This window comes from Leopardus geoffroyi, chromosome D1 (assembly GCF_018350155.1).
Source record: "Leopardus geoffroyi isolate Oge1 chromosome D1, O.geoffroyi_Oge1_pat1.0, whole genome shotgun sequence".
In the NCBI taxonomy this organism is placed as follows: Eukaryota; Metazoa; Chordata; class Mammalia; order Carnivora; family Felidae; genus Leopardus; species Leopardus geoffroyi.
The window spans coordinates 23,370,825-23,388,998 of record NC_059329.1 but is presented as its reverse complement, the minus strand read 5'-3'; the positions used below and the strand labels follow the sequence as shown (position 1 = coordinate 23,388,998).

The 18,174-nt window shown below is 52.5% G+C and overlaps 1 protein-coding gene across 7 annotated transcripts in view; it reads left to right on the top strand.

The window, feature by feature from the left end:
- KIRREL3 (kirre like nephrin family adhesion molecule 3) overlaps positions 1 to 18,174 on the top strand; it is a 556,991-nt gene that overhangs the window by 452,438 nt on the left and 86,379 nt on the right. For all 7 annotated transcript variants that reach the window (XM_045483435.1, XM_045483436.1, XM_045483432.1 and 4 more), the window contains 2 exons: positions 9,194 to 9,343; positions 13,973 to 14,122. In XM_045483435.1, the coding sequence (XP_045339391.1) occupies positions 9,194 to 9,343; positions 13,973 to 14,122 (300 nt within the window). The remainder of the gene's footprint in view (positions 1 to 9,193; positions 9,344 to 13,972; positions 14,123 to 18,174) is intronic.

Genomic DNA, 18,174 nt, shown 5'->3' with positions numbered 1-18,174 from the left:
GAACAACCCTTTATGAAACACCTGAGTGTGCCAGGATCATTTGCACATGATCCTCTCCTCATGGCAGCTTTGCAAAGTAGGCATGTCACTTCCGTTTTCCAGATGAGGAAACCGAGGCTGGGAGTGGGTGAGAAATGGGGCCCAGATCATAATGCTAGTGACGGGGCCAGAGTTCCTTCCCTGGCTTGCCTGTCCCTGTGTCCTTTCCACTATCCAAGACCCAGGCCCTGGCAGGTACTCAAAGCAGGTCCCTGAAGTTACTCATCACTCATGCTTTTCCTTGCACGTTTCTCCTAACCCAGAATGACACCTGTCCTCCACTGCATTCCCTATGATCATGATTCCTCCTCCAGGAAGCCTCTAGGTTTCCTCCTTCCAGCCCTCGTGCTTGCAGTAGACCTTGCTCAACCCCAAAGAACTTTATGTGACCTCACGAGGAGACTGAGCACTTTTTGCCTTGTAGCCTCGTGACTTGTGTCAAATGTGGCCATCCACACACTCGCAGTAAGTTTTTGCAGAATGTCCTGAGATTTGAAGCAGGCGGGATTTCACTGGGCTGCCCCATGCTCAGGCACAGGGGTGGTGGTGGCTGCTTCCCCGGGGCACTGGAGACCTTACTCCACCTGTTCCTGGGCCACTGGGCATCCCCAGGGCACCACTCAGCCTCTCAGGACCCTGCTCCTCTGCCAGTTTTCTCCCACTCTGAAGGAGCAGGATGAGGGTGGCTGTATGCACATGTTTGCAGAGCACTGGGCTCCTTAGAAGCCGGGCAATCGTTCCAGGTGGCCTAGCTCCTGCCCAGGTCAAGCTGGGATTAACCCTAAGGACAGTGGTCACCTCCCTTCCGTCTGCTGCTAGAGCAAAGTCTTGGCCAAAGTGCCCAGTCCAAGAGAGGAGACGGGGAGAGTGAGCCCCTCATGCCATCTCTGGACTGCCTCTGGTCTGACCGCTGAGCACAGACTGAAAAAAAAGGGATGTCAGGGACATGGGGACATCAGCAACCCTGCTTCCCATATCAGGCTCCAGTGCAGTGTGCACTGAGGCTTTCTCTCTTTGGTTACACTAACCCCAAACCTCATGTTGTTTGCACCAGCCCACGCTGACCCTGTGCATATTCCCTCTCACCACCACCATGGAACCGCCGAATACCAGATCAGTGACTAGGGGAGAGGCACTAGCACATACGCCCATAGAGGTATTCACCAAACACAGGACACTTAGAGTACCAGAAGGTATCCCCCAAGGATCTGGCGTTGACAGTTATGGGTGGCAAGGGTGGGTGACCTGATTCTGACATTAAGGACCCTGACCACCATGTACATGGGTCCACTGGGCCCTCTTCCTACTTGTTACACACACACACACACACACACACACACACACACACATGTGCGTGCACACACGTGTGCCTGCACACACCACAGCACCCAGGCCCCCAGAGGCACTGCTATAAAAAACTCTCACTCTCAGTAATTTGGCCCTCACAGCCTCAGTCTTCCATTCAAAACGCCTCTTCCCTCCCCAAGAAATAATTAGGAATTGAGAGGTGATTTCAGGTCAAGGGCCAGAGGTGTATGAGCTCATAGAGAATCGTGGGGTCTTCAGCACTTTAAATATTTTACTGGAAGACACTGGGGACCTCCCAGAGCCAGATGGTGATGGTTCATTCCGTGCTAATGTGTGCCGCAAGTCCCCCAAAAGAGTCTAAGGTGAGGGGCCGTGCGGTCAGGGCTGGGAGGGGGTGGCCCCTTCAGGGAGCCTCGTGGGCTGATGGAGATGAAGGTGGGAGGAGAGATGGGAATCTGGGTGGTGGTGGTGGGGGGGCTTTGAAGAAAGCAGTGTGGGCAAGTCGTGAGGAGGGAGAAGCTGACCTATGAGGCTCCTGAGCAGAGAGCAGAAGGAAACAGCTGGCGGGAGGACAGGGCAGGCAGGGAGGCAGGAGGGGAGGTCTCTGAGCTGTGCTGTGGTGGGGGCGGGGGCGCTCTGCCCCAGGACCAGAGCCCTCCAGGGGCTTTCTGATGCCACCTCCCCGGGGCCGGCTGCACCTGCACCTGTCCTTTTCAGCACAGAAGAGCTGAAAGCCCTCCTGCCACCTGCCGCCGCTCTGTCGCCCCCATACCTCCTCCCGCCTGCCAGTCACCAGCGCCTGCCTCGCTGCAGCCGTCCTGACTCAGAACCTGCCACGTGGGGGGCACACATGGCTCATCAGGATGGGGCGTCAGAGCCCGCCCTCCTCTGAAACCTTCCCAGCCAGCTACCGCTCCTGCTTCCTGCAGTTTGAAGAGAAGGCCCCACCTGACCTCCAGACTCCTGCTTCCCACCTGCTGAGCAGGTGGAGGGAGGTCTCCGTGCTGGGAGGCTTCAGAGCCAGGCTCTAATCCCCACTGAGCCACTGCAGGACCTTGAGGCTGGCGCTTCTCCTCTTGAGCCCAGTAGGGAGAAGCACGTCCCTCCCAAGTTCAGTGTCCTAAAGGCCCAGCTGGAGTGTTGGGAAGGTGCCCTCTTGGCCTGAAAAGTCCTCAGCAGCCTGGGCATACAGGGAGCGTGCAGGCTGCCCACAGTCACCTCGGGGGCTCTGCAGGGCCCCTCCCTTCCTGGGACAGCCGACAGGAAAGTGTGCCCGCAGCCACCACTGGGACCACATCTCACTCCGTCTGACCCACCAAGTGTGTTTCCATCAGGCCCTCCCTTAGAGTTTCCCTTAGACCTTTCAGTCCTGGCCAAGGGCAAGAGAGAGTGCAGTCTCCGGTGGGTTCTGTGACTTCCCAGGGTCTCTGAGCTGACAGCTCGGAGCCTGGAGCCTGCTTCGGATTCTGTGTCTCCCTCTCTCTCCGCCCCTCCCCCACTCGCACTCTGTCTCTCTCTCTCTCAAAATAAATAAACATTTTAAAAAGATAAACATTAAAAAAATTTTTAAAAGAAAGTTAGCTATTAGTAATTCTACAACAATAAAAATATTATTTATAATACATAGCTAGTTATATGTATTTATATAATAACATAGTTACATAGATAATGACTATTTATATAATAATAAGTACCAATAATTATTATACCTCCTGTCATTCCCCCACAGTGGCCAGTGCTGGACTCCACCCTGAACCCTGGCTTAGTGTTGTTGACCACCAGCTGGCAGGAGGCTATGTAAACTTAGGGGAGAACCAAGAAATTGCTTTCCACTCCGAAGATCCTCATCCTCTCTTTAGAGGGTCTGAGGGGAATGGTTGCGGGGTTGATTGGGGTGAATACAAGTTTATAAATAAAAATCCAAGTTCCAGACCCTTCATTTAATAACCAACATGGTATAGTGGCAAGAAAACAGGGTTTTCTTATTTAAAAAAAGACACTGGGGTCTGAATTATACCTGGGCCCATTGTGTGACCTTGAAGTGCACCTGGGCCCACTACATGACCTTGAATGACACCTGGGTCCACTGGGTGACCTTGAATTGCCTCTGGACCCACTAGGAGCCTCAGTTCATCTGTGAAATGTGGATAGTAACACCTAACTAGCAAGAATTGGTTAAAAAGTAGGTCTTCCATGAATAATTCCGTTATTTTTACCCTGTAAAGCCTGACTCCTTGAGACGCTGTCCCTTCCCCCTGATTTCTCACTTCCCTCCTTCCGTGTAGTGTGCTCAGCACAATACCTGCCTAATCAGTACTTTATATCATAAAAACAGTTTTCCTTCATGACCGCAGATCTCAGGAGCCAAACTAGCATAGGTAGGCCACAAGGCCACAAGCTTGAGTTTATTTGCTGCTTACACACCAGACCAGGTGCTGAGAATACAAGATGAAAAAGACAGCCGTGGCCCCTACCCTCAAGAGTTTACCCTCCGTTTCTCATTTACTTCGGTTCCTTTCTGTGTCTGACATACAGTCAGTGCTCAATGAAGGTTTGAAGAAATTAAGGGAGACAAGAAGGAAGAAAAATGGGGAAGTAGGGAAGAGGGGAGAAGAGAGAAGATCCCCCTTCGGTGACAGGCAGTGCCTAGAGATACAGGCAAAGCTCATGGAGAAGAACTTGGCCTTCAGTGCGGGCAGGGCTGGTCGGGGAGACCCTGGGAGAGGGGTGAGGGGTGATTCCAGAATGGCGGAACACTGGTGACATGGGACAGCATGAGTGAACGGCCGGCACAGGTGACTATTGAGCACGGAGGGAGAAGGGAGTCAGATTTTGGAGAAGCCTGCCAGGTGCCTGTGGGCAGTGGGAAGCCATTAGAGTTTCCACCCTTAGAAAAGGGAGAGCACGTGAGGAAGACGGTGCCTTAGGAAGAACCCTCCAGGGCAGGACCTGAAGGCATTCACAGACTGTTGAAAGAAGCCAGGTTGAGGTGGTGAGGGCCCGGACTTCGGATTATAGCCATAGGAATGGAGAGGAAAGGGTGCGTCGAGAGGTGCTGTGGGGGAGGGCTGGGCCACACTTGGTGATGGTGACAGATTGAAAACAAAGCAGGAAAAGCAGGCTTCACTGCAGAAGAAGGCCAGGGGGCACAATGAGAAACTGAGGCAGCAATCCTGGGATGGATGGTGCAAGGGGTGTCGAGTCGGTGCAGCACATGCTCTGTGCCCAGGTCAGAGCCGTCTGGGTGTGGTGGGCGAACAGACGTTAGCTCCTGGAGGGAAGGACCACGTCGTATCTGTCTGCTTCTCACGAGACCGTGCGATGCCTGCCTGATACCAGGTCTCAATAAATGTGTGAATCAACAGATGTGCTCAAGGAGGTTCCTGGCTGCTTACCATACCACCCAGGAGGTTCTAGAAAAGATCCCAGGCTCATTTGCAGTTCACATCCTCAGAGCAGGAAAGACCGGGAACAGAAAACCGGATATGAGGGACTGGGTGAAGACTACCTTTTGGGCAAGAAACGACAATGGGGGCTTGTCCGCTATGTTCCTAGAGGCGCTTAAGCCTGAAAGAGAAGCCTCAAGGTGTGCCCCCTGGGTGAAAAGACAGCGTGCCCCGTCCCTCCATGTCCCCTCCACCCACAGCACCGTGACTTTTATCTTCTCTAGATAGTGACACTCCACTCATGATTCTGTTTGAAAAAGCATCTCATTGATTTGAAAGAAAAAATATTCCTAGTGGCTTGTATTTAATGCACAGAAAATAAAATTAGATTGAAAAAGGAAATTGTCAGAGCACCAATCCTTCCCTCCCAAAAAATGAATGGGTGAATAATGTCGTTTGAGTGGTGTTTCTGAGGCTGTTCTCCTGTGTATCTGTCTCCCCACCCTGCCCCACCCAGAGACATTCTTTTCATTTTATTTTATTTTATTTTTACATTTATTTATTTTTTTTCTTTTTTTTTTTTGTCTTTTTTTTGTCTTTTTTTTTTTTTAATTTTTTTTCAACTTTTATTTATTTTTTTGGGACAGAGAGAGACAGAGCATGAACGGGGGGAGGGGCAGAGAGAGAGGGAGACACAGAATCGGAAACAGGCTCCAGGCTCTGAGCCATCAGCCCAGAGCCTGACGCGGGGCTCGAACTCACGGACCGCGAGATCGTGACCTGGCTGAAGTCGGACGCTTAACCGACTGCGCCACCCAGGCGCCCCATACATTTATTTATTTTTGAGAGACAGAGAGACAGAGCATGAGCCAGGGAGGGGCAGAGAGAGAGGGAGACACGGAATCCGAAGCAGGCTCCGGGCTCTGAGCCGTCAGCACAGAGCCCGACGCGGGGCCTGAACTCACAGACCGCGAGATCCTGACCTGAGCCGAAGTAGGATGCTTAACCCACGGAGCCACCCAGGTGCCCCAGAGACATTCTTTCCATAGAAAAGTTGAAGGGATCCAAACAGACCCCACGTGGGTGCCCAAAGCTCTCTGAAGCCTGGGGGTATGTTCTTCCCTGCCCCTCCTGGCTGCTCTCTGTGGGCTCAGGGCTTATCCTGGGGGATCTTCTAGCTGCCCCAACTCCTGGCTCTGAGACACTATCCAAAGTGGGTAGTGACCACTCAGCTTCCTCCTCCAGGGCCAGTCTCCTGATGGCAGCCCCTCTCCTCCCTCAGGGCACGGCCCTGCTCCCACCCTCCGCTTTCCCCGCACCACCCAGGGCTCACCCCCACCCCACCCGCACCCCCTCGGGATGCTCCCTGTACCCCCATTCTCTGGTGTCCTCCCCCACACCCAGAGGAAGCGGATCTGGAGGTGGGAGAAAGTGACACTTCCCACTGCAGGCTCCACACCATTTGTCTGGGGCCCTTCTCGATCTAACCCCTCCGCCCCCAGCTGACAACCTGCGAATTCTGAGAACACAATCTCTGGCAGCCATTGCGGCTGTCTTGACACTGTCTTTCTCGCAAGAAAGATTTTGATATAAAAGAAGGAGCTGTGAAATCATCATCGAGCCAGGGAAAAAAGAGCCTCAGAAAGGAGTGCCCCTCCCAGCCCTCCCTTCTCCTCCCCTCCCCTCCCCTCCTCCCCCACCTCCTCCCTCCCTGTCTCCCTTCTTCTGGCCTCTCCAACCCTCCCCTTTCTCCCTCACCCAGCCCTCTTCGGCTTTCTCCAGCTACCTGTCCCCCTCCCCCACTTCTCCTTTCTCTTCTCCCTTCTCTTTCTCCTTCTTTCTCTCTTGCTTTGGTGCCAGAAACGGTCTAATTACAACAGAGAACTTGAAGAGACTGAGAGGAAAGAAATAAATAAACCCACCACACATAGCTGATTAAAATGTCCTATGAAATCTAATTTGTAAAGCTCAAATCAGAATAAAAAGTGTTACTCCCACAATTCAGGGCCAATTTGATTTTTAATGAGACTCCTCAGAGACCCAGCCAAGATCTCATCAGGTTGTAAACGCGGCTACCTTCCCCCCTGCCATGAGTTCTCTGATGTGGATTCCGTGGCTCCTCTCGGGGAGCCCCCGCACCCACTTGGCCACCATGCCCAGCTTCCCTCGGGTTCTGTATACGTCAGTCACCCCCTTATTGGGGCCGTCTGCTGCTAAGAGCATGGCCTTACCTGTGGTCCAAGCCTGGGGTATTGTGTCCCCAGGATGGGCAACACCTAGCATCCAGGACCTCTGTGTCTGTCCCTGACTCTCCCACGTCGGGGAGAAGAGGCCGTGGCAACAACCTGCCCACCAGGTCCACCTTCCCTCAGCGTGTATCTGTATCTGCCAGGCAGGGCATGGGAAAGAATGTGGGCTTGGAAGCCACATGGACCCCCCATCGAACCCCAGCTCCACCGCTCATTAGCTGTGTGATCTTGGGCAGCTTACTTTGCCTCTCTGATCCTGTTTACTTTGCCGTAAAATTGGGATATTTCTGCCCTGCAATGTAACTATGCAGGTAACGGAATGGAGGCCACTGTGGGTCGGGGGCTCAGGAAACGTCGTTGTCCTGTTGTCCGTTCGGCTGTGGCCTCCCGGGGAAGAGGGATCACATCACCCTGCTTCCTCAGCATTCCCCGCAGGACCAGCTTAGGGATCTGGGCACAGCACAGCTCAGCAGGTGAAAACACGGTCTTCAGAGCCAGAAAGTCTTCATCTACAGCCCTAGTCCTGCCGGGAGACAATTCCCAGATGATTTAGTTAACCTCCAAGCCCCTGGGAACTGGGGCTGATGAGATCCGGGTGTGATGGCTACTGTAACAACTAAAGGGGATACATGCTCAGTACTTGCCAAGTCATCACCAAGCACAGCTCCTGTTCATATTTTTTACCTCCTCGGGCCTCATTTCCTCGTCCGGAAAACAGGGATCAAAATAGTAGCTACCTCATAGTTTGTTTTGAAGATGAAAATAGTAAAGAGCTAGCATTTGAAAATCTTACAGCAACGCCTGGCATATTGCATGCACTGTGGGTGTGTTTGTGTAATAAAGCATGAACTGGGGCGCCTGGGTGGCTCAGTGGGTTAAGCGTCCAACTCATGATTTTGGCTCGCGTCATGATCTCACTGTTCGTGGGTTCGAGCCCCGCATCGGGCTCTGTGCCGACTGCATGAAGCCTGCTTGGGATTCTGTCTCCTTCTCTCTGCCCCTCCCCCACTCGCTCTCTATCTCTCAAAATAAATAAACACTAAAAAAAAAAAAAAAAAAAATAGGGGCACCTGGGTGGCTCAATTGGTTGGGCATCCGACTTTGGCTCAGGTCATGATCTCGCGGTCCGTGAGTTCGAGCCCCGCGTCAGGCTCTGGGCTGACGGCTCAGAGCCCGGAGCCTGTTTCCGATTCTGTGTCTCCCTCTCTCTCTGCCCCTCCCCTGCTCATGCTCTGTCTCTCTCTGCCGCAAAAATAAATAAAAACATTTTTTAAAAATTAAAAAAAAATAAAAATAAATAAAATGAATACATGAACTGACCTGCTGAGATTAGGGGAGAGCTGGGGGTCACCAGAATTGGGTGTGCCATCGCAAAGAGAGGGACAAAGAGGGTGAGTCGAGGTGACTTCCAGCTCCTGCCAGCTCACTCTGGACCACACTATACCACCACGTGTCCTGTGGAATTTGGCCGTAGGCCCAAATTAAACAGTAATATCTTTCCCAGGTTCTCGGGTTTTTTTTTTTTTTTTTTTTTTTAATTTTTTTTTTCAACGTTTATTTATTTTTGGGACAGAGAGAGACAGAGCATGAACGGGGGAGGGGCAGAGAGAGAGGGAGACACAGAATCGGAAACAGGCTCCAGGCTCTGAGCCATCAGCCCAGAGCCTGACGCGGGGCTCGAACTCCCGGACCGCGAGATCGTGACCTGGCTGAAGTCGGACGCTTAACCGACTGCGCCACCCAGGCGCCCCGGTTCTCGGGTTTTTAAGCAAACCACACCACTCCCCCCCGACCTTGCCTTCTTGAGGCACCTCCCAAGGATGCTCGCAGCTGGAAGGCTCTCTCCTCCTCTGCCCTGTTGTGGCGCAAGCATGTGGCGGTAGGTAGGAGCCAAATGGAAAGTGGCAGAGATCGTCCCAAGCACGGCGGGCACGGCCTCTTTGGGGGCCGGGGGAGGCCGCCTCACAGTGTGAATGTGTGTTAAGCATGGATGAGCAGGGAGGCTGAGCCGAGAGCCAGCTGCTGAGAGCAGGGAATTAAGCAGGGGGCAGACAGGAAGTGCCGCTGGGCTGCAGGCAGGAAGTCAGATGCTGGCGAGGGAGAGAGAGCTGCTTATCCCCTGGGCCAACTGCTCTGCTTCTGAACTTGAGGAGAAGCCGTCCAGGCACTGCTCCCTGCACTAACTGACCCCTGTGCTTGTCTCCTTCCCAGGCCAAGTATACTCCTTCAGCCAGCAGCCCCAGGACCAGGCCGTGGTGTCGGGCCAGCCAGTGACACTGCTGTGCGCCATCCCTGAGTATGATGGCTTCGTTCTGTGGATCAAAGACGGCTTGGCTCTGGGTGTGGGCAGGGACCTCTCAAGTGAGTACCCCCAAGAGCTCCCTGGGAAGGCCTGGAACCCCTTCTCGCATGACCCACCCACCCCCCTGGGGAGAACCCCATCTTCATTGGTACTTGGAGATCAAATCTCCAGCTCTCGTGGAATATCCCCTGGGCAGAGTCAGATTAGGCAAGCCCTGGGCCCGGGATCCATGGGACTTCAAGAGCCCTCTGACTCCTGGTAAGGAATTACAAGTAAACCCTCAATTCCGGTGGTCGGTCCTGAACCTAATAAACTTTTGCTCCGGAGGGTCTATTCTAAAGTCAGACACGACTCCTGTAAAGTCACATTTCCAAAGGTAAACTGTCCCCGTATCTGGGTCCAAAATGTATTCCCCACTTACATCACAGCCTGGCTTTTCCTAGCTCCCATCGATCAGAGGGAGCCAAATAATCTGAAAACTCACAACCAAACTGCTTGGTTTTAGGGGTTAGCATGTGATGGGAAGAAAAGAAAAGGAGCATTTAAAGTACAAACCCTGTTGAGCCCCCTGCCCAGGCTGGTGTCGAGCAGAGATGTCCTAGTAGGCTCCTGTGGCTGGCATCTGACCTCCCTGCTCAATGCCACAGGCCCTGTCATCTGTTAACGATTGTGGATGTCAGTCCTTAAGCTCATACAGATGTCTTTGCGGTCCATCCTCTCTCCCTGGGGAGAAAAAAGAATAGCATCATCCTCCTGGTCACTCAGCCCCCAGCAATTATCATTCTCCCCTGGGGAAAGTAAACATGGGACTGCTGGGCTTAGCATAACCTATAAAATTCAGAACAAGAGATCTGGGCGTCCCTGCCATTGGGGAACCGCTGAGGGTGGAGGTGTAGAAAAACATACGTATTCGACTGAGAAGTAGCTTTGCTTCTCTCGTGGCGTGCAGCTGCAGGAAAATAAAAATCGAAGTGCACTCGGGAACATGATGGTTGGGAAATTAATATTTTAAAATGTGAGTTATGTCTTGCCAAAAATGTATATTGAAACGTTATAGCCGTGGTCAATAGCATCGCTGGGTTGGAGTGCTGCAGCCCAGCTGAGCATGGGTAAAATACACAATAATATCTCCAAAATATACTGTGCTGCCGTAAAATTTAAGCATTATGGGAACCAGTCAATTTCAGGGGTTCTGAACTTCCTTACCCTAGAGAAATCTGGGGGAATGATATCACCTTCCCAAACTAGAATCACTTATGCTTCACGTGGCTCTGAACCTGGTCCAGCATCTTTGCTAGTTAAGGAGGTACTCTGGGTTCCTAGTCGGTGGTTTGCAGCCTTCAGTCAAGGACTGGGGTCTTTTGGCCGAGAGGTGGCCAAGAGGAAGCCCCAGGTCACCACAGATGTTCATCACCTCATGGAAAATTGACCTTCTGGAATCCATTCCATGAATGACTTTTGGGATCAGGATTGCGTCAATGGGGTTTTAAGGAACTGGGGTCGACTTCCTCTCTGATTTGACTCCATTGATACAAATAAGGCTGTCCCTGTCCTTGCAGAGCCAATAAATTCAAATTCCTGGGAAAGTATTTTCTGTGTTTGATCACCTGTCCCCCGAAAAAGCATCGTGACAATAATGACAGAGACTCACATGCTCAATAAATACCGTTTGCTTCCCAGACAAGAAAGTGAGACTAACGGATCAAAATTCAGTCCAGCAAGTATTCGCAGAGCACTTAAGACTGCACGGCTTTTCCTGTGGGGAAACTGAGGCCCACAGTGGCAAGACTTTGACCTGCCGCGGGTCTGTCCTCTTCTGTTTTGACTATGTGCCTGGCTCCATCTACCAGCATTCACACCCTAACTGAAGATCTGTCGTTCTGGTCACAGAGGCTGGAAAAAACATTCAAAGGAAATGATTTATAAATGTATGCCCTCATATTGATAGAACATTCTTCATCAAAGAAGCTCAAATAATTCTCAGACATTATGTCACAAATCTACAGTGATCTGCAGGGAGAAAAAGCAGGATTTCTCCCCTTTATTTGACAGGTAAACAAAGTCACAAGTCTAGAAAGAAACTGATTCAAACATATACCGAACCTCGATGTGTGGGATCCTGGCTCCTAACCCCCCAAAACCCTAACACCCTGTCTGTTCTCACTTTTAAAGATGGGGACCTTTCTGGTTACCCTGTCTCACCGTCGTTTTCCTTTAAACCAGCATTTATGGGGACACCTAGGTGGCTGAGTCGGTTGAGCATCTGACTCTTGATTTCGACTCAGGTCATGATCCCAGGGTCATCCCACGCTCGGTGCAGAGTCTGCTTGAGATTCTCTCTCTCTCTGTCTCCCTCTGCCCCTCTCCCCCACTCATGCTCTCTCTCTCTAAAAAAGTTTTTTTAATAAATAAATAAACCAGCATTAATAGACTTACTGTGTGCCACACACTTAACATGGATTATCCCAGTTAATCTTCACCATGAGATAGTGGTGACGAAGCACAAAGAAGTTAAAGTAACTCACCCAAGACAACAGAGCTAGGAAGTAACAGAGTTGGCATTTGAGCCCAGGCACTTTGACTGGAGAACCCAGATTCCCCAACATCTTGCTTCCCCTGAGGGCAGCAAGAGAGAGTAATGATACCGTGGAAGGAGCTAGAACTTGCTCAGAATCTATGCTTCTGGGCCTGTGTTTTCCAAAGATGCTGCCAGTCCTTGCGAGAGCGTCTCAGCTCGTTGCCTAATTAGGCAAATACAAACAAACCCATCACTGATGTTTTCAGCAGCTCATGAGAGCGAAATCCTGCTGCTGATAGCCTGCAAGACAACAAAAACACAAGCTCCAGCCAAGATGCCTGCAGGAGACCAGGGACTAATCAAGGACAGCGGGATCCAGAGGCTGGGCCGGAAGGGTTGGGGGCGGTGAGCCAGCTACATTGAGGGCAGCAGCAGGGAGAGGGCTGGACTGGAACCCATTCCCAGCCCCTCCTCCTGGCCCTGGGGAGAGCCAGCTTAACTTACCTGGGCTTCTTCCCAAAGCCCAGCAGAGGGCAGGAAGGGCGGGCAGGAGGGGAGGTGATGCTCTTGGGGGTAGAGCTGATTGCCCTGTGAGCATCTCTGGCCAGGCCAGAACAGCTGTGCAGGGTGGGCCGTTTGGTTGCACGATGGGGACGATGGAGCCATGAAGACATGAGATGAAGGGCTCAGCCACACAGGAAGCCCCCAGAAAACTGGGAAGGATCACCACTATCTCCCTGCCGAGGAATGAGTGCCTGTGACCCCTGTACAGCTCACCTTTGGGGAGCCCTGCCCTGTCTCTGCAAGACCCTTAGCTTATGATGGGAGAGGTTAGAGCTCCAATATTCCATCTAGAATAGAAATCTCCTCTGCAGTGCTCCTAACAGGTGATCACCAGCATCTGCTTGGATACAGCCACTGATGGGGACCTCATTACCACCTGTGGCAGCCCAGATCCTTGTAGGATATTTCAAATTGTATTAAGGATATTCCAAAGTATTTCCCCATGTGGTGCTAATGCAATCCCTGGGAGCTACTTGAACACATCTAATCCACACTTAGAGACTGAAATACTGGAGAGCTGTTGCATAGCCCAGTCTCTCTGTTTCCGTCTCTCTCTCTGTCTCTCTCTCTCTCTCTCAACTTGCTTAAGCCCTCATCTTCTCTTTAAAAAGCCAGATATGGCGAACCCCCTCCTCCTGTGGCACATTTCTGAGAATTCACACTGTTCTGGTGAAGGTCTTTCAGAAAGAGGAGTGGTTTGGGCTGCTGGAGGGTGGGTGGAAGGAAGAGAGCAGGAGGAAGTATCTGTAAGAGGCTGGCGGGGGGAAGGCAGAGCTCAGGTATGAGCACGATGGAAAAGAGACCCTTCTGGGAGAGACTATGGAGGTCTAGGGCCCAGGGCCTGGGCCAGAGGACCTGCCAGCCACTACTTGTGTAGGCATTTGCATTCACCCTACACAGCAGCAGGAAAGCTGATTAATGTTCTCATTCTCAAATTTTTATTTATCCATTATGCATCGCCAGTAGTGTAGGGGACCCCAAATTCCTAAGTGTCCTGAGTACCTCGTAAGTGCTTAATCAGGTCCTGGGGTCTGGGGTGGGTAGGAGGAGTGACCAGAAAAGTACCCTTTCTGGTTCAAAAGGGCCCGAGGATCCCAGGCATTGGTAGGATGGGCTGGGATTTCTACTTGCTGTCCATCCTGAACAAAACTTTCCCCCCAAAGTCATTCTTGATTCTGTTCCAGAGATTTCTGGTTTCTTCTCTCTCTCTTTCTTACTCTGTCTGCTCTCTGTGGCTCTCAGCCTGGGTCTCTCTGTCTCTCTGTGTGTCTCCTTATCAAAATGCATGTCTGCTTGGTAAACCGCAGGGCTGAGCACACCACTTTGCAGGGTATTGTCCCCGCTGTGTCTGCCCACACTTGGTATTTCCATCTCTGCTCTCTCCTTCCTCTCTGATAATAGTTCCTCCAACATTCCTGAACCTACACACACACACACACACACACACACACACACACACACTGTCCAAAAGCCAGGGAAAGCTCTCGTTTTTTCTCCTTACACCAAGACCGGCCCCTCCTCAGATGTCCCACCCCCTCCCCTATTTGTCCTGAATGCCTCCTCCACCCCGGCCCCGCCCCCCTTGACCTGCCTGCTGTCTCCACAGGTTACCCACAGTACCTGGTGGTAGGGAACCACCTGTCAGGGGAACATCACCTGAAGATCCTGCGGGCGGAGCTGCAAGATGATGCCGTGTACGAGTGCCAGGCCATCCAGGCCGCCATACGGTCTCGCCCCGCACGCCTCACCGTCCTGGGTAAGAACCGTTGACACTCGGGGGCAAAGATGCTACGGGAGGCACACGGGCTCAGCTCCAGAAGGGCATCCCCACAGGACAAGCCCCAAGGCGTTATCCCACGCGGCTCCGTCCACTGTCGCCCCATGGTGGCAGTAACCCCCCTTCTCCCCCAAGAAAGGGAAAGTGAAAGTTCCTGCTCTGGAAATCAGGCCAACGCTAACTGACCTGTGACCCTGTCCAACCCCAGTGTGTTTGACTCCAGCTGAAGGGGCTCCTGAATGCTTATTTGTTCAATCAGGAAGCGCATTCTGCATGCACGATGGGTGTCAGACCCTGTGCTAGGCGATGGAGATACAGAGAAGACCTACGACACAGCCTCCACATCCTCGAGCCTGAGTCCCGTTCTTTCTGGGTTGACTTCCCAGTAGGTGCTAACGAAGCGTGATTTCAGCATGGCCTCCGCCACACCTGTTCCTTCCCCACCCTTCGCTGCTCCCTGCGAACCCCAGCTCCTTTCCTAAATCATCCCTGGGAGAATTCATTTCAGGCCCTTATCCCACATCAGACCTCCGCTCCTTGGTCTTTCTCCATCTTGGTTTCCCAGGATCCCAGAACCCCCTGGGACTGGGCACTGCCTGAGAGGTCCCCACTCCTTCACTCAGGCAGACCTGCCTGAACACAAGTGAGCGAGCTCACCTGCCTCTTAAACTGCCTCATTCCGATTTCAAGTGCAGCCCCCGTCAGCTCCCTCCTCCGGCCAGATGTTACTGAGGACCAAGTCCCCTGGGAACGGAGCTGTGCACATAAGGCATGATAGCAAACATATGCATACGTTTTATAGCACCTCTCAAAGCACTTCCCCTTATGTTATCACCTCAGCTGTTCTGCGCAAGGCTATGGCACGAGGATTGTTGCCCCACATGAGAAACTGAGGCTCAGAGAAGCCAAGGGCCCCGCCCGGGGTCTCCCAGCTAGGGCTCCCACACCACCGCACTGCCTCCTCGGTGAGTCTCCTCCAGGCCAGGTGTGGGACAGGGCACACGCAGCGAAACAGGGGAGCCTGGGCTCCACCCTGCCCGCCTCTTAGCTGCTGCTGTCGAGGTTTGACAACAGGGTCGGCAGCTGGGGTTCTGCCTCCTCACCTGATAGATAAGGCGCATGGCTGCTCAGGGATGAAATATTTAACAGCGTGTCAGGTTATCTTCAGATCTACACGACAGCACACAGGGCAGATTATCCCAAGCACGGCAACAAGTCCCGGAGGACCACTTACCGGGCTTGGCTTCTTGAGACAGGAGGCAGAGCTCGGGGCCAACCTCAGAAACCTCCCTCCACCTCTGAGTCTCTTCTTGGCCTGGGATGAAGGAAAGAAAACATACACCAGGTCTGGCAGGGTAAATAAGCTGGGATAGCTTGGTCCCGAATGGGGTCCTGAATGGGTCCAGAAAAGTAACCGGGCATTGTAAAGGAGAGGCAGACATCTTCATTCCCGAGATGGGGCTAAAAACAGAACGGGTCTACAGTTTGGTGTGGAGGCTGAGGGAGGAGAGCAGAGGGACTTAGCGCCTAAGTGATTTTCTGGTTTTTTTGGGTACTGAACAATGCCGGAACAGATTTGTTAGCGCAGTTATAAGATCATCCTCTCCAAGGGTTACTCAGCTCCCCATCCTTAGAAGGATCCGCCTTTTGCTGCCTTGTACCCCTTCTAGAAGGTACCAAAGGATGCTAAATCGAGAGGATTCTAAGCACTGCCCACCGCTGACTTCACGTGTATTCAGGACCTACGCTAAATAGAGACGGACCTCGTCCTCAAGTTCTTGTCCTGGCCTCAGAGCTTTGCCCGCTCACACCTCACCATTCACAGCCTCCCTCCTGTCTGCTATCTCGAGTCCAAATTATTCCCTGTGTTTTACAGATGAGGAAATTGAGACTCAGAGAGCAAAGCCACTCACGGCTTCATTACCACCCAAAATAGACTCCAGATTTTCCAACTCCAAACCAGCGCTGTCTGCGTGCCCAAGTGCCAACAGAATTTCCTTTGTCTGGTTGCTTAAGAGCCGGGCTCCTGAGAGCGGGGCCTTGGAATCTGATCTGAACGTCAGTTTTGTCTTAGGTCACTCCTAAAAGGCACTCGTTCCCCCGTCTCGCTCTGGTTGGCAGTGCCTTCTGGGCACAGAGCTGGCTTGTGCGGGGGAAAATGTTTACAAGTCTGGAAGGCAGTGGAAGAGGAAGAAGGAGGAGTTTCCAGGTGACCCCAGAAGATGAGTCTGGTGGATCCTGGGGAGCCGGAAAGGGACCTTTCCTTCAGACTCTACTGACACCACTCCTAACAAACTAACCTGAGGCAAGAAAGAGGTGCCCCAGGCTCCGCCTGCAGCCCTTCCTGACCACCCTGGGTCCCCACCCCTGAGCTGGTCCTTCAGGTCCGCACCCCTAAACCGGCTCTGTAGGTCCCTACCCCTCTAATGGCCCAGCAGGTCTGTGCCTGAGGCACCCAGCCTGGCTGAGTTTCTTTCTTTCTTTTTTTTTTTTTAAATTTTTTTTTTAACGTTTATTTATTTTTGAGACAGAGAGAGACAGAGCGTGAACAGGGGAGGGTCACAGAGAGGGAGACACAGAATCTGAAACAGGCTCCAGGCTCTGAGCTGTCGGCACAGAGCCCGACGCGGGGCTCGAACTCACGGACGGCGAGATCATGACCTGAGCCGAAGTCGGCCGCTTAACTGACTGAGCCACCCAGGCTCCCCTGGCTGAGTTTCTCTATAATATACAGCCCCACCTGCTGCCCTGAAGAGAAGCCCTTCTTGCAGAAGCTGACCCAGCCTTCTGGAAGGGGAGCTCTGGTCTGCTCCCGGTGGTGAATAGACAGAGCAGCTACAGCGGGAAGGGGTGTTTTCTACCCTGGCCAGCCAGCTTCCCAACCAAGACCCCATCTGCTTTGCTGTGACATCTCAGCCCGGGAAAATGTCCCAGCCAGTTCCCCGGCGGGGGGCTGCCTTCCCTGTGTTCCAGGAATGAGAGAGCTTCCTAATTTAGTCTGTATTTGCCTGAGATAGATTTTTAATTAAATAAAGTAAGAGCCTGATTAGAACCTGCGGAAGATGTGAGAACAGAATCAGATGGTATTCCAGCAAAATTGCAAAGCAAACGCTTTGGCTGGAACAGAGGGAGACCCCTGGGGGTCTTCCATCAAAGCACCAAGTGAGGAGGGCAAATACGAGAGATTATATAGCCAACAGATGTGCATTGTTAAAATATGCATCTGCCGGCAGCCTGCTTGGAGAAGCCAGAGGGCCAGCTCACAGAGCCTGCTCCGGGGAGGGCGTGGGGACCCAGCCCCGGCAGCCAAGCCTAGAGTCACAGACACGTTAATTAGCCTTGTGTTTCCAGCTCTCAGATGCAATCAGGCAAGGAGCACCTTCGAGCTGAGCGTTTGCTACCTGGGAGGCAGAGGGAGGGAGCTAGGGGACCAGGAGGGGAGGAAAGGGAAGGGGCAGAGCTTGTGAGGCTGAACAAGACAAAGACTCCCGGGGCAGGTCGAGGTTAATGGCCAGGCTGCACTCCCTCTGTGGCACAGAGGACCATGCCTTGACTCTGGAGACAGGCATCTTTCCATACGCAGAACATCTCAAGACTCACGGTATCACAGAGCAGTGGACTTGGAGACAGCAATCGTGGTCTTGCCACTAAGCAGGTGTGTGATCCTGCCCTGTTGCCCAGCCTCTCTGGGTCTCAGTTTCCTCATCTGTAACATGAAAGCGGTGATAAATAAGATGGCCTCTAAGAACCGTCCAGCCCCCAGGGTGCCTGGGGGGCTCAGTCAGCTGAGCGTCCGACCTCGGCTCAGATCACCATCTTGTGGTTCGTGAGTTCAAGCCCCACGTCAGGCTCGCTGCCATCAGTGCTGAGCCCGCTTTGGATCCTCTGTCCTCCTTTCTCTGCCCCTGCCCCTGCCCCACTTGTACTCTTTCTCTCTCTCAAAAAAAAATAAGCATTAAAAATAATAATAAAAAAATAAAGAACTGTCCAGCTCCCAAAACCTACAATAAGGAGTCAACCTTGCTGCACCA